General features: G+C 44.5%; 1 protein-coding gene across 3 annotated transcripts in view; it reads right to left on the minus strand.

Moving 5' to 3' along the window:
* The window catches only part of LOC103215816 (signal-regulatory protein gamma), a 98,282-nt gene that overhangs the window by 38,141 nt on the left and 36,881 nt on the right, over positions 1–23,260 (minus strand). For 2 of the 3 annotated variants that reach the window (XM_073008851.1, XM_073008849.1), the window contains exons 3-6: positions 13,537–13,854; positions 12,594–12,926; positions 7,803–7,887; positions 6,729–7,215 (exon numbers count right to left, since the gene is read on the minus strand). In XM_073008851.1, the coding sequence (XP_072864952.1) occupies positions 7,805–7,887; positions 12,594–12,926; positions 13,537–13,854 (734 nt within the window). In that variant the 3' untranslated portion in view covers positions 6,729–7,215; positions 7,803–7,804. Of the gene's footprint in view, positions 1–6,728; positions 7,216–7,802; positions 7,888–12,593; positions 12,927–13,536; positions 13,855–23,260 lie in introns of those variants that run through there. The other variant, XM_073008873.1, reaches the window with a different exon arrangement.

The following is a 23,260-nucleotide window of genomic DNA, read 5'->3' on the forward strand; positions in this document are numbered from 1 at the left end:
TTCTGGAGAATTTAAGAGCCTGCTCTGTCCAAATGTCTGTGCTGAGAAGATCGCAGACTCTGCTCTGAGGAGACAAGACAAGCCCTACCTCCCTGAGTTCAAGAGGAAGTGGCTGTGATGGAGTGAGGCAGTAACCTGCTTCTGGATTGTGAAATAGAAATCAGGCACAGCAAGCAGCTACAATGCAAGCAGTTACTCACGCTCCATTTCAGGAGAATCAGACAGGCTTAGCAGAGATAATGCCTCCTTCCCACCTGAGGTCTGATTTCCTTCCACATGACTCCTAACTCCATCTTTATGTCTTCTTGGTGATTTGCCATTTGGGGCTATTAAGCCAAGAAGGACCTGTGGTTATGAAACGTTTCCTAAACTCTCCATCTCAAGACCCCAGGATGTGGTTGGCTTGTGGTCTCATTCTGCACCAGCCTCAGTCAAGTACTACTCATTTGGGGACAGGAGGAGGGATCACAGGACCTGCTCAATGTTAGAGAGGAACCAGGTCTGCTCTTGAAATCGTTCCCTATTCCAAACCTTTATCAATATAACTGGCAAAACTTCACCCAAATTCAGTCTCAGGTGGACCTTAGCACTTTCATGTGCCTGCACTCAGAAGAAGGAATTACTTCCTGACTTCTTCCAGGAGAGGAAGTGGGCTTAGGGTAATAAGGATCTGTTTTGTGGGGTGAGGTGGGGATTATGGGTTATGGAGAGGGTATAAGCTTATTATGGGGGAGAATATGGAGGGCAGATTCCTGGGGCAGTCACATCAATTTCAATACTCTTTGCTCTGCACACAGAACACCTATTCCATTCATCACTGTGTTCAGATGGGAACTGAGGAGGGTGGGAGAATAAATACTCTGGCTAAGAAGATGTGTTAAGGAGTTGGGGAAGTTACTGGGCCTACCTAGGTTCAGTTTTGGCTTCTAACCTTGGGATAATAAGTATCACTGCCATGTTTTGGTGAACATCAAAAGAGATAATGACTATACATCCCTGAGATTCAGTAGGTTATTATTGATACGCATGGTGCCAGGTGAAGAGGGAACTCAAATATTGCTTTTAAATGCATTCCTCCTGCATGCTGAGTTTCCCACTAGTGGCCTTCTCCCAGCTTCCCAGGACTTCTGGGACCCAGCTTATATGGTATACTTGGTCTACCTCTGACACTCTGAGATCAATCACTCCCTCTGGATCCTCTTCACCCTGCTTTTTGTCAATCTGTAGATGAATTCCTTTTCTTACAATCTCCGGCTGCATGACTTTCAGCAAGACACTTGACTTCTCTAAGCCCTAACTTAATTACATGTAAATGGAAGTTATAACATGCACTTTGTAGTGATGTGGTAAGAGTAATATAAACCATACAGAAGGATTGATTCATATTTAATTATAACCAAAAAATTGTGGCTATAATTACATTTGTGTACAGGAAGAGTTCACTGCTTTCCTGATATGCTTGTGCTTCAGAAAAACTTCCTTGGTAGGAGAAATGGTTTCTCCTACATCATCTATGACTAAGAAAGACCTGTCTGGAAACCTCTCTTTCCCATGCTGGGCTTGTAATCCTTCACCTATCATGAGTAATTGTCAAATGAAATTGTAAAAGTCATCACATTTCCACCCAAATTTCTGTTTCAATGTGGCAGATGCACAATGGGTGAAATCATCACCTCCTTCTCCACAGTCACAGAAATGAACATAAAAATGATAGAATCATGTTAATTGATGCCAAATTACACTTTAAAACAAGAAACTAGTCTCTAGATGACATGAAGGGTAGTAGCTGCTGTGTTTATTGTAGATGTCCTGTGCTCCAGATACTGTGCCAAGCATTTTATGTCAGTTACCTTATTAATTAATCAGTCTGGCCCCAGGAAATTAGCACTACCATTAACCTTTTTTTACAGGTGAGGAAACTTGAGGCACGCAGGCAATAATAAATTTGTTCAACATCACCCAGCTTTTCGAACTAGAACACAGGTTGTCACACTCCATGGCCTTCACTTTTAACAGTTCAAACTTCCTCCTTTAGCTCGGAGAAGTTTGATCGTCTGGAACCTTCTTCTCTCAACACGTCAAAGTCATTCTCCGTCCAGCTTTGTTCTGTTGCTGGCAGGGAGCTGTGTTCCTTTGAAGGGAGAGAATGGTGATCATTAAGAAGTCAGGAAACAACAGGTGCTGGAGAGGATGTGGAGAAATAGGAACACTTTTACACTGTTGGTGGGACTGTAAACTAGTTCAGCCATTGTGGAAAACAGTGTGGCAATTCCTCAAGGATCTAGAACTAGAAATACCATTTGACCCAGCCATCCCATTACTGGGTATATACCCAAAGGATTATAAATCATACTGCTATAAAGACACATGCACATGTATGTTTATTGCGGCACTAATTACAATTGCAAAGACTTGGAACCAACCCAAAGGTCCATCAATGACAGATTAGATTAAGAAAATGTGGCACATATACACCATGGATTACTATGCAACCATAAAAAAGGATGAGTTCATGCCCTTTGTAGGGATATGGATACAACTGGAAACCATCATTCTCAGCAAATTATTGCAAGAACAGAAAACCAAACACAACACCGCATGTTCTCACTCATAGGTGGGAATTGAACAATGAGAACAATTGGACACAGGAAGGGGAACATCACACACAAGGGCCTGTCATGGGGTGGGGGGAGGGGAGAGGGATAGTATTAGGAGATATACCTAATGACGAGTTAATGGGTGCAGCACACCAACATGGCACATGTATACATATGTAACAAACCTGCACGTTGTACACATGTACCCTAGAACTTAAAGTATAATAAAAATTTTTAAAAAACAAACTAATGACAATAGGTATAAATATAGCAATGGCAAAAGCTATAACACAAAATAGTTTGAAAATGTTGCAATAGAAATACTATCTTAAGAAGTATAGTTTAAGGTAAAAAGCACAAATGGTTGAAAGAGAAATGTTTCCTTTTATGAAGGTAACAACTAACCTGAAAGATGAGTCACAAAATATTATGCCTTCAAAAATTATCATTTGAAATATATGACTCAAATATTGATAGAATAGTTTCCATACTTTGGCAGAATCTCTACTTAAAGCATCAAGATGACTTCCTGTGAACTCCAATCCTTCACTGAAGATCTATTAGATGCATAGATACAATTTGAGTGAAAAATGTTGTGGAAATCATGTGGAGAATTGAATTTCAAATTTAGGTTGACTTTGTGCAGTACGGATACAGCCTGAATTTTTGAGAAAACCAGGAGCCTGGGGAACCATAAACTAAAATTCTCTTTCTGTCAAGTTTAGCCCTGCAGTCATGACACAAGGTGCAGATAATGAGATAAGGCTGTGGGACAAGTGACGAGTTGGTGGATGTTTGAGAAGAGCAAAGGTTAAGCTTGTGGGCTTAGGAATCAGAACTTCTAGGTTTGAATTTAGTTCTATCAGTTCTAGCTGTGTGACCTAAGGGAACCTGTTTAACATCTCTGCTTCTTGAGTTCTCTCAAATATAAAATGGAAATAATAATCATATCAACTTCAGAGGTTTGCTATGGTGATAAAATGGATTAACATATGCAAATTCCTTAATAATTGCTGACTGTCCTCCAAAAGTTAGATGTTATAGTTATTAGGTGGTGTTTTGGTAATACCTTTAAAAAACAGACTCTCTGTCCTAGAGGATTTACGATGCAGTTGCAACAACCCTGGCCAATGGCTGGGGGGTATGCAGGTACCACCACATGATGAGTGTGGGTCATGTGTCCAGTCCTATAATCACGAAGTCATTACTAGCACCAGGGTTATGGTACAAGCATGGCCTCGGAAAATCACTATGACTAGGGAAAGGCACATCCTAGTAAGATTCTGCACAGATGCTCATGGAAAAGGTGCTCCAAATCTTGTCTCCTGCTGGGATGGGAGAGAAGAAAATGTTCCCAAATGGAAATCTGTAAAAACGGGTGAGATGGGCTGAGAGGGTGAGGAGACATTACATATAAATACACCTTTGTAGAACAGGCTGCACTCACCTGTGAGTCCCAATAGCATAAAGAGTCAAGGGTTGTCCAGGTGGGCTGGAAGACAGCTATGGCCATTGCCTGCTGTGTTCAAAGGTTTATCATGGGACGACCCCAGCCTCTAAGCCCTGCAGGAAAAGAGAAGCCCCACCTGCCATGACATCTGAGGAGAGAATTTGCCGTGGAAGGAAAAGGCCACGAGACTGGCACAGCCTCATAGTAAAAGAGGAAGCAGGCACAGTTGCCACCCCTGGGAAGTTGCTGATATCCACTTTGGGGTTCCCACGCCTGGGAACCTTGGACAGTAGTGGAGACAGTTTGACTGCCCTGGGCCTGCTCTCTGTCCCAGAGGCACTCCCTTCATGCCAGGGTTCCCTTGGCCCTTCCTCATTGGACAGCCCTGATCCATGGGGCCGTGTAGCTAAGGACTGAGTTTGGATCTTCAGAGACTGAAATTCTGGGTGTGGAAAGTTTGAGGTCTTGTTATTGTAGTAGCCTTTAAGGATGGAACCAAAACTCCTGGATGACCCCTGCAAAAAGTCCCTAGAGCCAACATCAAGTAACAAGATGATGTAAGAAATAACAACTCTTGTTATAAGAAATAACAACTCTTCTTAGGTCTGTCAGAGAAATGAGGTCACAGAACAGACCACTGTCCCCAACATTGGAAGTTAGACAAAATGATATAGATAATTACAACTTCCTGAAGCCAAAACCTCCATGGGAACCAGTGCCAGGGTAGGAAAACCTGCAGTGTAATTGAAGAATTGCTAGAGACTTGGCGTGGGCCAGTCTAAGAAACAGATTCCAGGAGGACCCAGTCACAGGGAACTCCAACACTGTTGTGAGTTTTACCTCCAGGAGCTTAATTAGGTACTCAGAGTGAATATGAGAGAAATATTCACTTATGCTTCCTGTGGGGTGGGGAGGGGAAAGTGAACCATTTTGAAATACACCAGAGCGTTCTTTCTTCTTACCAAGCCCAGCTCTCAGGAGAAACTATTTTACCAGAGCCTAATCTGCTGGACTTTGATCAGAGCCTAACCTACCTTGGGAAGGTGAGCAACCAACTCCAGTCCCCTCTAGCCATCCTGTCTCACCATAGGGGGAAAAACTGAGAGGCACTTGTGAAGTCCACAGGCCAGGGGCACAGGCTCACACAAGACTGCAACCTCATGTAACTGGTGATGAGCCCATGTGACATTTTTGGGAAACAAATAATTGAATGACAGATTGGACAACCACAGTGAAAATACAGTGAATAAATGAGCAGTGAAAATGCTGGAGGTAAGGTTCAAATTGAATGTCGGTGGCGTTATAGAGGCATAAATAGCTGGTGGAGGCAACGTAGATCCTGGTAGTGTTTGAGAAGCTTCAGATAGGCAGCCCGCAGGACTTAGAGAAGGCGAATTTAACAGATATGGGATGGGGTGCTGACAAATAGGGTGAAGGTGTCCCTGAGGATGTGACAACAGCAAAAATCTTCACTGAAAGGAACTTTTGCAGAGATTTCACCACACTGAAAATGCAAATGCTAAGGTGCTAGAAACAAATCCAAACTTAGAGAGGAAGGTGATAAAACACCCAGGTAGAAAGGATGTTTGCTCCATATCAGAAGTGTACAAGAAGGAGGTAAGCACTCTTTCAACTACTCTTGAAACATTTTTACAAAGAAATAAAATACTTGAACGCTCGATGTTTCCAATGTTTGGAATTACGGTATACTAATAAATATTCATTTATTATTTTTTATTGCCTTCTACATTTGTAACTGACAGTATGAGAGTTTCCGATATTTTGACAAAAGATTGTAAAGGTCACAAAATGATCACTGTTTTTCTGATTGGATGTGGAGATGCTTTCCTGGGTTTCTGGCTGCACAGTCATTCTTGCAATCCTGCTCTGCCGTGAAAAGTTAGGGCTGCCTGTATTCGGTATAATGCTTATGGTAATAAATGCTAAATAAAAATTAATCAGGATAAGATAAATTAAAATGTCGGGGTAGACGGAAGAATTGATACTATGTACAGGGTGGTTTGCAAAAGGTGCCTTTAATAAAGTGACCTTAAGCAGAGGCTTGAAGGAGGGATGAAGGGAGTCATGCAGCTGTGTTGGGGAAGAAACAACAATTTGACTTTTCCAAAAATCACTGTAGCTGAAAAATGAAAGCCAACAGAGGCTACAGAAGTGTTCCCGGAAGAGATGATGCTGACCAGGACAGGGAGGGGTGGTGGAGGTGAGAAGTGTTCAGGTTAGGGATGGAACTCAGTGTTGTCCTGCAGCAAGCTTGGACTGACCCCTGAAAGCCAACCATTAAATTTCAGGAATTTTGCAATCCAGTTGTTAAACTTCTAGTAGCTTGAAACTGGCCATGTTGGGGGTGATTACGCCACAGAAATTGTCAAGCACAACAAATCAGTTTTTTTTTTTTTTTCATTTAAGAGAGTCCGTTTTTAAACACTTACCGTCTCATGAGTGATCATAAGTATTTTGAAGGCAGAATTGAAAATGGGGTGTAAAGAGACATCAAGGAGGATTCCAGGAGTCAAGGAGGCATTTGGACTGTGGCAGCATTTCCGCCATGAGCAGCAGGGCTGGGAAGCCTGCAGGATGCTAGAACTAGTGTTCCCATCACAGAGAGAGCAGGGAGAGATTCTTTGTTTCTGAGTGTGAGGAGTAGGGCCCTTAGACAAAGAGGAAGGAGAATCTTTTTATTTTCTTAAAACCACTTTGGGAGTGCATTTGTATTCAAGAGGCGATAGAGAACCTCAACAAGGCTGGGGAGTTGGGGTAGGCAGGAATCTGGAAGACAGGATAACTCTTGAAAGCCTGGAGAGAGTCTGTGGTTTATGGCCAGTCCCAAGGCGATGGATGGGAGGAATCCTGGTGTGTTTAGACATGGCGTGTTTCTCACATTCTAGGGAGGTGTCATAAGTCAGTGCCCAGAGCCCAGTCCCATGGCCCCTGCTCAGGACCATGAATGAAGACCCTGCTCTGGGGCATCAAGGTCTGTGTGAAGGAGCAACAGGAGCCTGTGGGCAGGCAGATGTCTTGGGAGGGGAGGCGTTTGGAGCCAAGTCTAGAGAAGCTTCTCACTGACTCATTCTCTCAAGCTGAGCCTCTCAGGAAAGGAAGGAGGCAGCAGAGATGAGGGTCCCACGTGGCAGGGGAGGAAGGAAGGAGCTGTGGGAAAACACATCCACATGTAGTCATCTGCTCATCATTCAAGAAATGTTTCCTGAGAGTCTATTACGTTCCTGGGGCTGGTCTCCTGCAATGCCTGTCACTGGTGGACAGGCAGACCTGAGATAGAACTCTGTGTGCTCAGCCATCCTGCCGAGTCCTGATGCCCTTTCCCATATTCCTTCCACTCAGACACCCAGAGGGTCAGAGCACAAATAGCCTTCAGAGCTTCTCATCTGGGCTTCTCAACATTGGTCTACAATGTGGATTCCTCTGACCTCATCAAGTCCCAGCATTCAAATAATCTACAGATAGCCTGGAAGGAACCACCCACTCATTACTGCCTCCATGAAACTCCCAGGGCACTGTGGACACCTTTGAACACGTTTTAAGCATCCCACATCGTATACCACCCACATAATTTCTGGGGGTTGGGAGCCTCTTAGAGGGTTCCCCAAGACTTCCCAGGGTGCGGAGGGAGCTTAACTCCATGGACCCTGATGCTGCATGGCATGTGGGCTGGGCCTCCCTGTTGGCCTTGCCCTTCTGGAATAGCCCTTGGTCGGTCCTCCCTTACTTGTACTTACAGTCAGGTCTTCTGCTTCCAGGGGACGTAGATGGGGCCCAGGAGGACAGCTATGAGGAGCAGCACAGTAAGAGATGATGCCGGGCCTGGAAATCAGGGAAGAGGAGGAGCTATGAGAGAGGCCACTTGGGAGGCCCTTGTAGGGGCCTCTGCCTCCATCTGAGGCTGCCTGGGCCCATCTATGCCCCACCTTTGAACTTGCATCCTGCCCTGGCTATCCTCACTCCAGCACAAGGCAGAAGCCACAGAAAGAGGCTCCCCATTCTCACTCATCCTGTCCCGGGTTGCCAGCTTATTCTCCTGGAGGGAAGAGGTGGAGGGAGCATGTACTCATACATGTGGCAACTGGGTTCCTTACTTGACCCTCACAAGCCTGTGGGAGCAGGGATTATCATTCTGTTCTGACAGGGAAACTGAGGCCCATGGATTTTAGGGAGGGTCACAAGGTTACTTGCATTCAAACCTAAAGACGCTCATCACTAGTGTTCCTTAGGATGATCCATGAGACCGTATCCTTTGGAACAAAACAAGTCCAACTTCCCAGGGAAATTTTAATGACTGTAAAAGCGTAGGCAGGTGGCTTGAGGATGGCTTCACAATGAGAGTTGCAGGTTCCCTGTTTAGCCCCAGAAGTAAGGGGAGGACTCCGTGTTCTCAGAACCTGGAGGAGCCGTGGAGTGCTGGACATAATGAAACCATCTGGCTAGAAAACACCCTGGTGAGTCATGGAAATGGATCTCATGCTTGGGAGGGTCTCAGACGTCACCTAGGCCACCTCCACCCCAGTGCAGGTGTCATCTGAAATCTTTCTGTTAGTTGGGCACACTCAGTTACCGGGAAGCACATGTTTGGACTCTGCATTTTTAACAAGAGCAGTTCGGGCTTTAAAATAAACATTTTTAACAAGAGCAGTTCGGGCTTTTAAAATCAACATTTTTTTTTTTTTTTTTTTTTTTTTTTTTTTGGAGACGGAGTCTCGCTGTGTCCCCCAGGCTGGAGTGCAGTGGCGCGACCTCGGCTCACTGCAAGCTTCGCCTCCCGGGTTCACGCCATTCTCCTGCCTCAGCCTCCTGAGTAGCTGGGACTACAGGCGCCCACTACCGCGCCCGGCTAGTTTTTTGTATTTTTAGTAGAGACGGGGTTTCACCGTGGTCTCGATTTCCTGACCTTGTGATCCGCCCGCCTCGGCCTCCCAAAGTGCTGGGATTACAGGCGTGAGCCACCGCGCCCGGCCTAAAATCAACATTTTTAACACGAGCAGTTTGGGCCATTAAAGATATTACAGTGTATTTTAAATAAATAAAATGGTGCTGGTGGGTCCTTAAGGAAGAAATGGAAATCTCAGCATCTTTGGCTGCTGGGGTGTTAGAGGCCAGCAGTTCTCGGCTGTGTGGCTCTCTGGGACTTCTCCCTTGAGAGCTGCACTGCCCAAGTTCACTCCTCCTTCTAAGGGACAGCCCACAAGAAAGATTGGCTGAATTGAAAATAGGAGGGCCACGCCTCTCTCCTCAATTAAAAACCCTCTCAGCTCTTGGGATCTCCCCAGGAGCAGCTGGGTCTTTGTCCTACTTGCACTGTAGCTCAGCACCTCCCTCCTCCTACAGTCCTGCCTCCCCATTTCCTGAGGCATGTTGACCCTACAGCTCTTCAGGAAGCTTCCTGCATTCCTGTATCCATCTCTAGTCTGCCTTACAGAGAAACTGACCTTGGTAAGTGGTCTGGAAAACAGACTCTAAAATATAAGTTTGAAACCTGTATACTCATCAGCTCATAATGAGGACCCCAGGGCTGGCAGTGAGTGGGGCTAGGCACCATGGCTTGTGGCTGTGATGCAGTTGATAAAACTTTCACTGGCAGTAAACTGGGATGGTGTAACCACAGGCAGGAAATTCCTTGGCATCAGGCTTTTGAAACAGATTGGGAAATGGTAGTTATAAGGACTAAGTTGTTTGATGGCTATCACTGGGCATCAATTTTTGGGGGGAAAGATGCTGAGAAGCTAAGAGTGATTGATTATGAGTTAAGGTTCACTGTGAAAGCAAGAGGACTTCTTGGCAGCACTGTACTTTCTTATCTCTTGTGACTACAGGGCAGAAAGAACAGAGGGTTGGGCTCTGGACATCATTAAAAGAGTAGCAGAATCACAGAGGAGGATGAATCTCAGCTTCAACGGTTGCTATGCTGGGGTAGGGTCCTGATGGGGAAGTTGTGGGACCCTGAGATGTGGGAATGGACATTTGGGTCAAAGCACTTAAAGATCTTCAGCTGATGTAGGAGCTGCCAGGTACAATTGCAGCAGCATAGCTACTTATCTCTACAAAATATCCTCCCCAAATCAAAATAAAAAATGAAAATAAAATAGTAAGTTCTGCACAGCCCTGTTCTCAGTATTACTTGAAGATAGAAGGCCAAACTGCAAAATGACTGTGAGTCAAAAGAGAACACTCACCTAACCCTAGTGCACAGTCTGTCACCAGGCTCCCACACCAATGGTGCAGCACTTACGTAATCACAAGGCATCTTGCACTTTACCTGCCAGCCTAGACAACTTAAAATGCATTTCCAGCCTTAGTACCTGAGCAAAGATGCTACATCTGGCAAACCGAAGGCACCCAAAAATGGCAGCCCTGGTCCTGGTCCAAGCCAGTGTGGATGAATAACTAAAAAGCAAATGCAATCCAGTCTTGATGGTGCAGTTTTACCTCCCTGAGAAGTAAAACTATGAACCTTAGAAACATCACAAGGAACAGGAATAGGAGAAATTCTAAGGTGGGAGAGGAAGAAGGGAGACTGACTAGGGGCCTCAGGACAGAGGGACAGCCCTGCAGCCAGGCACCTGGAACCTACCCCCCAATACCAGCCCCAGCCATAAACAGAGGCAAAGGAATGACATAGAAAAGAGCCAAAGCCTCAAGTCAATTAAATCACCACTTCAAGAAACTAGAAAAAGTAGAACAAAATAAACTCAAAGCAAGCAGGAGACAGGAATTAATACAAAGAAAAGTGCAAAAAATTAATAAACTGAAAACAGAAAAACAATTTTAAAAACTCACTGAAAAAAAGTGGTCCTTTGAAAAGATCAACAAAATGGGGGGAAAAAAAACTATAGCAAGGCTGATGAAGAAGAAAACAGAAATGGCATATTTTCAATATCAGGTTGAAACAGGGGATATCACCATAGACCCTTCAGACACCAAAAAGATAATAAGGAGATATTATGAACAATTCTACACACAAAAATATGACAACTTAGATAAAATGGACACAAACTTCTTCAAAAAGCACCACTTACCGGAACTCACCCAATATGAAAAGAGTAATATGATTAACCCTAAACTATTGAGGAAATTGAATTCATCATTTTAAAACACCCCTCAAAATTCTTGAGACCCAAGTGTTTCAGAGAAAAATACTGCAAAGCATTTAAAGATGAATTAAATCCAAATTTAGTGCACAGAAAAATAGTCATAAAAGAAATTTGAGGAAAATTTGCATGTATACTCCATTTTAGATGATATAAGGGAATTGTTTTAATAATTTTATGAAATTCAGTGATTAAAAATTTGAAATAACATAATATATTATATATCATAATATTATATATTTTATATATATAACTATAATAATGATAAAGCTGTCTTTAGTCATAAGATCACCCAACTATGGATTCCATTTGCAACTGAGTGTACACGCATGACTGAGTTAGCTGTGGACGTGATCACACACCTTCCATACATCTCTGATTATAGAAGACATTGTTTGCCCTCCATTTCCTATATTTACTCTTCCAGCAGGCAGGGACATGGACAAATCTATGACTTAGCACTGACCCAGCAGATAAGACTAACCAGCATAAGGTATGTGGGAGGAACCTGGGCCTCTGAAAAGTCTCGTGGAGTTAAGACCCCTCCTGGTATTACGTAAGAGGGAAGTAAGACATATTTTGGTCATAGAGAGGGGAATACAGGCCAACTTCAGGTCCATGGGATAATGCCCAGCAGAAGAGGAATGTTTCTCTAACTAGCACAAATTTGCATTTTAGGCTGATACTGACCTTGTCCTCAGGGATCCAGATTTACTTTAATTAGTTTGAACCAATCACCTGATCTAAAGGCAAGAGGTCTTCAACAACATCCCCCATGACTTCCCAAGTCCTGGTTTCCCCTTCTTTAAAACTCCAGACTCACCGGGTGATTGAAGCAAAAACAGAGATCATAGATGAATGGAAATTTGCACTTAGTAAATTTGCAGAGGAGGTTGTAATTATTGTTGCTCAAATATCACAATCAGGACACAGAAGAGGTCTGTTCTGTGACCATTCATGGTCACCTGCAGGCCTGGTACAGTTTTAAACTACATTTGTCTTTCTGAAATATACACAGTAGATGTCAGGGTGTACTGGGATGAGGTCATAAATGTGGATGGAAAAGTTTGGGGTGAAACAGAAACAAAGCAGAAGTTACAAAAAGTAGGGAGCATGAGGGTGGGCTGATGAGAAACAGGGGCGTAACAACTCTCAAGGAATAAGGGAAGGCAAAGGACTCTATGAAAAGATGGTTCCCCCTGCCTCCCTCTTTGCTTCTTAAATATATATTTATGTCAAAAGTTCTATTAACTTGTGCATCAAATTCTTACTAGTGGTGACTCTTGGTATGTGGGATTTGGGGGGATGGAGTTGACATTAAAATTTTACTTTGTATTTATAGACTTCTAGCTTATTTTATAACAAGCATGGATATTACTTTTAACATGAAAGAAAAAGATAAAATTTAAAATTTTTTAATAACCTCACCATGGGTGGCATCTGAGCTCTGGTCCTTCTGGTGGGCTGAGACCTCCAGGACAAGGCTTTTGTTGACCGCCAGCTGTCCATCATGCTTCACCTGGCAGGTGAGGACCACATCATCCCTTTGGTCAGGTGTGTCCACCAGGAGCCAGCTTGTCCAGTTGTAGGTACCATCCTTGTTCTCTGTAAGGGTCGAGGCCGTTTCTGTCCGGCACACGTTTCCATTCTCCAGCCAGGTCAACTGTAGATTCTGGGGGTAGAAATTCCTCACCTGGTAGGTGATGTTTACCTGGTTCCCTGCCCTCATGGGCTGTTGAGTAACCTCCAAGGTGGGTGGAACTGAAACAGCACAGGGCAGAAGCTCTGACCTTGTGGCACAGACAGATCACAGAGAGGGCTCCATAACTTAGCTCCCACCACCACGGTGAGGGCGTCACCAGGACAGTGCTAGGCAGGCAGCACGTGCTCAGACATTGAGGGCACTCTTTGCATATGAGTGAAATTGCAAAGCACAATGCCTGGCACACAGTAGGTGCCATAGGACTGATAGCTCCTACTAGGGTAAGATTGAGTGAAATCTACAAGTACAACCCCTGGCATGCAGTTGGAATGTCATAACTGTAACAAAATCAGTGCAACCACCAAAGACGTAGGGGCTTGGCTCATAGTAGGTGCTCACTAATAGTAGTTGTTCTTGGTGAGAAAAATGAAGCTCTCTAGTGGAGAGCTTGGCACATGACCAAGTGCCAAAGTCACTGGTCCCCTTGGTCCCATGACTGCTGCCAATAAAATGGTAGTAAGTGACCAGCACACCTAGGTGTATGGGAGGTGGGCAGCACAATTAGGGAATAGATTCCAGGCCATTCAAGCTCTGGAGCAATAGCCTGGGGAGAGGGGAGTGGGTATGGCAGCCAGATGTGGGCTTGGGCTGGGTGTGAGGGTCCTCTACCTCGGATGGCCTCAGACAAGTTTGCAGTCCCACGAAGAGGGTCCCCCTGCAAGGTGACGTGGGCCACCTCACACGTGATCTGAGAGCGAACGTCCCAGGGGGCCAGAACCACCCTGGCTGTGCTGCGGATGCTGTAGGACACGCTCTGTCCTGCGGGGTCCACGCTGGTCTGGAAGTCTGAGAGCTCGTTCCCATTTTTGAACCATTTCAGGGTGATGTCTCTGGGGGAGAAGCCGTGGGACTTGCAGGTGAAGCTCACTGTGTGCTCAGGTGTGGCCCTCGCCGCAGGGCCTGATACCACTGGGGCAGAGGGTTTGGCTACAAAAGGAGCATCGATAAGCAAGAGACATGACTGAGACGATGATCACTAATAATGAGTGTGTGACACTGTTAAGAACCTTCAGATACATTAATTTTAATCCTTCTAATAATGTGGAGAGGACGGTGTTCTTATTCTCATTTTACATAGCAGAGTACAAAGGTTGGAAGAGGTGAGGACCAGCCCCAGGTCAGACAGTGTAGGGGAAGGTCCCAGAGGGAGGTCCAGGCCTGAGTTCAAAGTCTTCCTCTCCACACAGGGTGACTTCCACCAACCTGGGCACAGGAACAAAGTTACTGATTGGTCTCCCTTTGTGTATTAACTGGTCCTACCCTGTTTCCCCCGGAGAGCTCACCAACCTCAGAGAGGGTGTTTACAGAAGTCAAAGTAAGGAACAATGGCAAAGTGGCACCACCGTGAGACCTGCAACCAGGCTGTTCAGCCCATGAGAGGGGTGGCCTGGCATACCCAGCTCCCCATCTGCAAAATGGGACAGCAGCATTTTTCCTTCCCAGGGGTGCAACAAGGATTAAATGAAGCAATGGAAGAAGTTTTGCTTTTGATCAGTCAGAAGATGCTTCATAAAAATAAACACAGATCTGTCTTTAACCCAGACTTTATATACACCCAGAGCTGTCTCTTCATGTATTTATGAATTTATTTCATATTTTTCATTCTTTTCATAATATTCCAGTAGAGTTTTTGAAAGAAAATGAAGTAGTTAAGGCTAAAACTTTAACATGGAGTCAAGCATTTGTAAGAGCACTGCACTCACACCTGCTAAAGGTCAAGCCACAGGATGTTGCTGTAGACCTGGATAACAACGCACTGAAGTCAAGGTACATGGGATTTTGATCACTCTCATCCTGGAGTGTCCTAATTAAGTAACCAAAGAATACGAGTTTGCAGTTTAGCATTTCTGCCAGCCAATGAACTGTTTTCAAAAACAACCTTTTATGAAAGTCCCCTGTAAAAAACCTTTCCTGCATTGCCCTATGGGCCACTATTCAGGGCTGCCATGACTCGGGGTTCCCAAATTGCAACTCTTTAATTCACAAATAAATGCTATTTCCTTTGGCCTTCCTATCAATTATTTTTTTTTTTTAGTTAGCAGGTCTAATCTGTGACAAGTCCCAAATTTGAAAAGAGGGAAGGTTTCTTGGAATCTAGGTCTTCAGTTGGGCCAGTTTGGGGTCAAAAACAACGATCACTGAGTACTAAGAAAGCCAAAGGTGGGTAATTTCTTCATCGTTAATCCATTACAAGAGACAAAGACCCAGGCCACCCCAACAGGCAGAAATCTATCCTGGGTCCTGAAAGCACACAAACTGGAGAATCAGAAAAATGAGGGTAGTTTCTCCCCGTAGATGAGTCCTAAATGTGTCTCCAGATTGCTAATTATTACCCTGCACCTCCTATAGCAGTCACCAGGAAACACGTGTTAGGCATACTTGCATTTGTAAATATTAACTTGCTCCCAACCACATGCAAACAGTTTATGGGCACAGTAAGAAGGGTGTCACTTGAAGAAGTCAAGTCATCAAGACACCAGCAGCATTGGGCATCCCTAGAGGGCTGAGAGTCTGCAATCATTTCCCATTTGTTGAGGGCGTCTCAGGAGCTGGCTGCTCCCTCTGTACCTCTCAGCTCTTTAATCCTCCCTTCATTGCCTTGAGGGGGTCCTCGTGTGAGTCCCTTATAGGACCAGGGTCTGAGGGGACCCCAGCTGGCAAAGGGCCAAAAGTGGATAAAAATCCCACACTGGTAAGATGAGGGAGGATGAATGCAAGCCCAGAGCCTGGTATGTAGCAGGTGCTTAATAAATGAGCCCTGTGGCTGTTATCAAGAGGTTTGGTCATTACTGCTTCTGAATCTACACATTTATTCTTTAGGCAGCAGAACATAAAGGAGTAGAAACACCAAGAAAAGGCTCAAATCCTGCTCCCTGTAGCTCATAAAAAACTCAAATGATAATAGAAACAAAACCACCAAGTCTGGACAATTGGCTTTCAGAAAACAAGTAAGATCATAGGTAAAGCTAGAAGCATTTTGGAAGGAGGAGGTAACAGAGTCCTCTGTGACATCTTTTTATTATTATTATTTTACTTTAAGTTCTGGGATACAAGTGCAGAATGTGTAGGTTTGTTACGTAGGTGTATGTGTTTCATGGGGGTTTGCTGCACCTATCAACCCGACATCTAGATTTTAAGCCCTGCATGCATTAGCTATTTGTCTTAAGGCTCTCCCCCTCCCCTCATCCCCCACCCCCTGATTGGCCCCAGTGTGTGTTGTTCCCCTCCCTGTGTCCATGTGTTCGCATTGTTCAACTCCCACTTATGAGTGAGAACATGAGGTGTTTGGTTTTCTGTCCCTGTGTTAGTTTGCTGAGGAAGATGGCTTCCAGCTTCACCCATGACCCTGCAAAGGACATGAACTCATTATTTTTTATGGCTGCATAGTATTCCATGGTGTATATGTACCACATTTTCTTTGTCCAGTCTATCACTGATGGGCATTCAGGTTGGTTTCATGTCTTTGCTATTGTAAATAGTGTTGCAATAAACATACATGTGCATGTGTCTTTATAGTAGAATGAGTAATATTCCTTTGGGTACATACCCAGTAATGATGGTATCTCTGGTTCTAGATCCTTGAGGAATCACCACATTGTCTTCCACAATCGTTGAACTAGTTTACATTCCCACCAAGAACGTAAAAGCGTTCCTATTTCTCCACAGCCTCACCAGCATCTATTGTTTCATAACTTTTTAATAATCGCCATTCTGACTGGCATGAGGTGGTATCTCATTGTGGGTTTGATTTTCATTTCTCTAATGATTGGTGATGTTGAGTTTTTTTTTCATATGTTTGTTGGCCACATAAATGTCTTCTTTTGAGAAGTGTCTGTTCAAATCCTTTGCATACTTTTTGATGGGGTTGTTTGTTTTTTTCTTGTGAATTTGTTTACATTCCTTGTAGATTCTGGATACTAGATCTTTGTCAGATGAGTAGATTGCAAAAATTTTCTCCCATTCTGTAGGTTGCTTGTTCACTCTGATGATAGTTTCTATTCCTGTGCAGAATCTCTTTAGTTTGATTAGATCCCATTTGTCAACTTTCGCTTTTGTTGCAATTGCTTTTGGCATTTTTGTCATGAAGTCTTTGCCCATGCCTATGCCTGAATGGTATTGCCTAGGTTTTCTTCTAGGGTTTTTATGATTTTGGGTTTTACATTTAAGTCTTTAATCCACCTTGAGTTAATTTTTGTATAAGGTGTAAGGAAGGAGTCCAGTTTCAGTTTTCTGTATATGGCTAGCCAGTTTTCCCAGCCCCATTTATTAAATAGGGAATCCTTTCCCCATTGCTTGTTTTTCTCAGGTTTGTTGAAGATCAGATGGTTGTAAATGTACAGTGTTATTTCCGAGGTCTCTGCTCTATTCCATTGATCTATATGTCTGTTTTGGTACCAGTACCATGCTGTTTTGGTTACTGTAGCCTTGTAATATAGTTTGAAGTCAGGTAACATGATGCCTTCAATTTTGTTCTTTTTGTTTAGGATTGTCTTGGCTATACTGGCTTCTTTTTTTGGTACAATATACAATTTAATGTAGTTTTTTCTAATTCTGTGAAGAATGTCAGTGGTAATTTGATGGGAATAGCATTTAATCTATAAATTACTTTGGGCAGTACGGCCATTTTTATGATATTCATCCTTCCTATCCATGAGCATGGAATGCTTTTCCATTTGTTTATGTCCTCTCTTATTTCCTTGAAGCAGTTGTTTATAGTTCTCCTTGAAGAGGTCCTTCAAATCCCTTGTAAGTTGTATTCCTAGGTATTTTATTATCTTTGTACCAATTGTGAATGGGAGTTCATTCATGATTTGGCTCTCTGCTTGTCTGTTGTTGGTGTATAGGAATGCTCGTGATTTTTGCACATTGATTTTGTATCCTGAGACTTTGCCGAAGTTGCTTATCAGCTTAAGGAGTTTTGGGCTGAAATGATGGGGCATTCTAAATATAGGATCATGTCATCTGCAAACAAAGACAATTTGACTTCCTCTCTTCCTATTTGAATACTCCTTATTTCCTTCTCTTGCTTGATTGCTCTGGCCAGCACTTCCAATACTATGTTGAATAGAAATGGTGAGAGAGGGCATCCTTGTCTTGTGCTGGTTTTCAAGGGGAATGTTTCCAGCTCTTGCACATTCATTATGATATTGGTTGTGGGTTTGTCATAAGTAGTTCTTTTTATTTTGAGATATGTTCCATCAATACCTAGTTTATTGAGAGTTTTTAGCATGAAGCAATGTTGAATTGTATTGAAGGCCTTTTCTGCATCTATTAAGATAATCATGTGGTTTTTGTCATTGGTTCTGTTTATGTAATGCATTATGTTTACTGATTTGCATATGTTGAACCAGCCTTGCATCCCAGGGATGAAGCCAATTTGATTGTGGTGGATAAACTTTTTGATGTGCTGTGGGATTCAGTTTGCCGGTATTTTATTGAGGATTTTCACATTGATGCTTATCAGGGATACTGGCCTGATGTTTTATTTTTTTGTTGTGTCTCTGCCAGGGTTTGGTATTAGGATGATGCTGGCCTCATAAAATGAGTCATGGAGGTGTCCCTCTTTTTCTAGTATTTGGAATAGTTTCAAAAGGAATGGTTCCATCTCCTCTTTGTACCTCTGGTAGAATTCGGCTGTGAATCCATCTGGTCCTGGGCTTTTTTTGGTTGGTAGGCTTTTAATTACTGCCTCAATTTCAAAACTTGTTATTGGTCTATTCAGGGACTCAACTTCTTGATTTAGTCTTGGGAGGGTGTAGGTGTCCAGGAATTTATCCATTTCTTCTAGATTTTCTAGTTTATTTGCATAGAGGTGTTCATGGTATTTTCTGATGGTAGTTTGTGTTTCCATGGAGTCAGCGGTGATATCCCCTTTATCTTTTTTTAATGTGTCTATTTGATTCTTCTCTCTTTTCTTCTTTATTAGTCTAGCTAGTGGTCTATTTGTTAATTTCTTCAAAAAACCAGCTCCTGGATTCATTGACTTTTTTGAAGGGTTTTTTGTGTCTCTATCTCCTTCAGTTTGGTTCTGATCTTAGTCATTTCTTGTCTTCTGCTAGCTTTTGGATTTCTTTGCTCTTGCTTCTCTAGTTCTTTTAATTGTGATGTTAGGGTGCTGATTTCAGATCTTTCTAGCTCTCTGATGTGGGCATTTAGTGCTATAAATTTCCCTCTAAACACTGCTTTAGCTGTGTCCCAGAGATTCTCATATGTTTTCTCTTTGTTCTCATTGGTTTCAAATAACTTCTTAATTTCTGCCTTAATTTTATTATTTACCCAGGAGTCATTCAGGAGCAGGTTGTTCAATTTCCATGTAGTTGTGTGGTTTTGAGTGAGTTTCTTAATTCTGAATTCTAATTTGATTGAACTGTGGTCTGATAAACTGTCTGCTATGATTTCCGTTCTTTTGCATTTGCTGAGGTGTGCTTTACTTTCAATTATGTGGTTGATTTTAGAATAAGTGTCTTGTGGCACTGAGAAGGATGTATTTTCTGTTGATTTGGGGTGGAGAGGTCTGTAGGTGTTTATTAGGTCCACTTGATCCAGAGCTGAGTTCAAGACCTGAATATCATTATTAATTTTTTGTCTCATTGGTCTGTCTAATATTGACAATAGGGTGTTAAAGTCTCCCACTATTATTGTGTGGGAGTCTAAGCCTTTTTGTAAGTCTCTAAGAACTCGTTTTATGAATCTGGGTGCTCCTGTATTGGGGGCACATATATTTAGGTTAGTTGAAATGATCCCTTTACCATTATGTAATGCCCTTCTTTATCTTTTTCGATCTTTGTTGGTTTAAAGTTTCTTTTGTCCGGGAGTAGGATTACAACCCCTGCCTTTTTTTGCTTTCCATTTGCCTGGTAAATTTTCCTCCATCCCTTTATTTTGAGCCTATGTGTGTCTTTGCATGTGAGATGAGTCTCCTAAATACCACACACCAATGGGGCTTGACTCTTGATCCAATTTGCCTGTCTGTGTCTTTTAATTGGGGCATTTAGCCCATTTACATTTAAGCTTAATATTGTTATGTGTGAATTTGATCCTGGCACGGGGATCAGGACCCATTTAACGAAGCACTTTGACTGTCCCTTGGTGGAGTGGGTGTGCTTCAGTGGGGGGTAACCCACTTATCTGGGCTGCCCAGATTTCTCCGAACTAGCAGGAGGAAAAACTAAGTCTGCTGGACTAAGACTGCGGCCACCCCTCCCCATAGGGGCTCAGGCCCAGGAGATCAGAGTTCTGTCCCTGAGAACCGGTGTGGAGTTGCTGGAGTTCCTGCAGGGAGGCCCCACCCAGTGAGGAGGGATGGGTCCGTCCTGAAGAGGCACTCTGGCCAGTCTGCCACAGCTGATGTGTTGGGCTGTGGGGGATACTTCTTGGAAACAGGCCATCCAACCTTCCTGGCGCCAGTAGGGGAAAAGTGTGGCCTGGAGCTATAGAGATGGCTGCCACCTTTCGCTTGCCCTGGGAACTTAGTGTGTTAGGCAATGATCAGTCCCAGTGCTGGCTGCCGCCCATCCCCCGAGGAGCTCAGCTGACTTAGACAGCAGGCAACCACAGCTGTGGTCCTGGCGGCCCCTTCCCCTGGGATCCCGGCAGCCTTAAGGAGATTCTAGTTAAATGACTGTTGAGAATCTGCATGGCTCTGTGGTTGGGACCCTAGGCCCCAGTGGCGTGGGCTCACGAGTGGGATCTTCCGATCCGTGGGTTGCACAGCTCTGTGGATAAAGCTCGGTTTCACAGGCCAGGTAGCACGCTCACTCACCGCCTCCCTTGACTGGGGGATGGGGGCTTCCCTGCCCCACAGCTCTCAGGTGGGCCGCTGCACCACACTGCTCTTCCTCTCCGTGGGTCTCGCCAGATGCCTAGTCAATTCTAATGTCAGAACCTGGATACTTTGGTTAGTGTTGCGGGATTTGCTCACTTTTATGGTTCTTTTCCATGGGAGCCTCGGATTACTACTGCTTCTAGTCAGCCATCTTGGCCCTGCCCTGCTGTGACATCTTGGTGTTTTGAGGCAGGGAGGCTTTTGGGGCTGAGGAGTACTGGGATTTCAGTGCTTTTTTAGATACAAATGTTTTCACAATGGAAAGTCCTCTAGCACTGAGGCTGGATCTGAGCAGGGCTTTATCCGGAAACTCTATCTTGGGTCCTGAGGCCTGTACTGTGGGAGGGGTCCTAGCCAGGGCACTGAGGCCTCCTGAGATGCTTCCACCACATTTTTTTCTGAAGCACCTACCCCCAGAAAAGCTGTTCTCAAAGCCCCAACCCCAGGGGGCACGACCTTTGCCAAGGGACTGCGTATGAGAATCTTCTGGTGTCATGAAGAGTTCAGATGTCCAGGCCCATGTCAGACCAATTAAATTGGCATTTTTAGGGTGGATCCTGAGTCCAGGTTTGTAAACATTTTTGTCAAAATTTCCCAGATGATTCTAATGGGTGGCCAGGATTGAAAGCTACCAGACTCCACCCCAAACCCCATATATCCTTGAGGCCTGGAGGAGCACTGACCCATCTGAAGTGTCATGGCTTCAGCATCACACAGTTCACATTTATGGAACATTTACTGCACTCCAGGTGCTGCTCTGAGCATGTTACATGATTTAACTCCTTCAGCTCTGCCCCCAGTCTGTGATGTCAGTGTTATCATCAACAGGCGAGGACACCAAGGCCCACGGTGGTGGTTGCCTTGTCCCAGGTCGCAAAGCTAGAAAGTGGCAGAGCCGGGAAGTGGTCCAGGCAGTTGAGATCCTGCCCATGCTGTCCTAACCACTGTTCTGTGGAAGTTCAGTAATCATCTGAACACTACCACCATTAGGAGCTCTGTGCACATCCTCTCCAATCCTCGCAGAACCTAGAGTGGGGGCCGTGATTATCAGCATCACACAGATGGAGAAACCAAGGACTCAAGGGAAGGCAAGCCTGGCCTAAGATTACACAGCCTTGAAATAGCACCTCAATTTGGGGATGCTTAGAATGTGCTAGGTGATTTACAGAGAGAACCTCAAATCCTATCCTCTCTCCTAAAGGAGTCGTGATGATCACCATTTTACAGATGAGGAAACTGAGGCTGAGAGAAATGAAGGCACTGCCTCCTTGTCCTCCATGTGTCCCAGTGGGCACCTCCTGTGTTGCACCAAGCACTCCTGTCCATCAACAGAGCAAGTGCCCTGAATTCTTGAGCCCCAACACTGACCGCACTCTTAATTATGCCTTCGAGATTCTTGACTTCATGCAATTCTAGTGAGAAGCCTCCCTCTTGGGTGTCCAGGCCCAGATACCCTGTAGCCATAAAACACTGTGGGCTCCTGACAGCCCAAGGGGAGCATGGAAACTTGCTCCTATGGGCCCGATGCACCCCATAGGAAATACGTCATCTCCTCATCCTTAGTCCTTAGCACCAACAAGGGGTGGGCACGTGCTCTGCTGGGCTGCAGGAGGCCCGACTCTGCTCCGTAGATGCTGCTCAGTGAAGGAGAAACAGCGTAACACAGGGGTAGAGTCCTAAATGCTTCATGTGTGCTGAAACCTGTCCTTTAGGAACAAGCTTGATATATGAGACACATGCAGGACCTTTCTGATGGGAGTGTAAAGCTAGCCCCTCCTTTTTTTTTTTTTTTTTTTTCATTTTATTTGTCTGCTTGTTTGTTTGTTTGTTTGTTTGTTTGACTGACAGAGTTTCACTCTTGTTGCCCAGGCGGGAGTGCAATGCTGCGATCTCGGCCCACTGCAACCTCCACCTTCCGGGTTCAAGCAATTCTTCTGCCTCAGCCTCCCCAGTAGCTGGGATTACAGGCACGTGCCACCATGCCTGGCTAATTTTGTACTTTTAGTAAAGACAGGGTTCTCCATGTTGGTCAGGCGGTCTCAAACTCCTGACCTCAGGTGATCCACCGGCCATGGCCTCCCAAAGTGCTGGGATTACAGGCGTGAGCCACTGCACCCAGCCTCGGTTTTGTTTTTAATGCTTTTTGCTATGGAACTGAACAATGCCAGAGTTTGGAAAGAGAAGGCTGGAGCATTTCTCCACACTTGAAAAACCAGAGCTGAGTGAGTACTGCAGAGATAAGGGCCGTGAGTCAGGCTGGTAGGGAGGAAACCTTGGCTCCCTGACTTGCTCACCACTCAGGTCTCCTCTCTGAGCCTCAGTGTCCTCATCTTTAAAGGAGGCAACAAATGGCTCCTCCCTCATAGCGCTGGTTATAAGGAGACTCTGGCACAACTGCAGCTTCCTGGCTCCCTTCCCTGCCTCCCTCCTTTGTCATCCAGGGCATCATTTAGGCTAAGAGCATGGCAAAGAGGGGTGAGCACCCTATTAGGAATTAGCAGATCTGAG

Source organism: Chlorocebus sabaeus, chromosome 2, assembly GCF_047675955.1.
Source record: "Chlorocebus sabaeus isolate Y175 chromosome 2, mChlSab1.0.hap1, whole genome shotgun sequence".
Taxonomy (NCBI): Eukaryota; Metazoa; Chordata; class Mammalia; order Primates; family Cercopithecidae; genus Chlorocebus; species Chlorocebus sabaeus.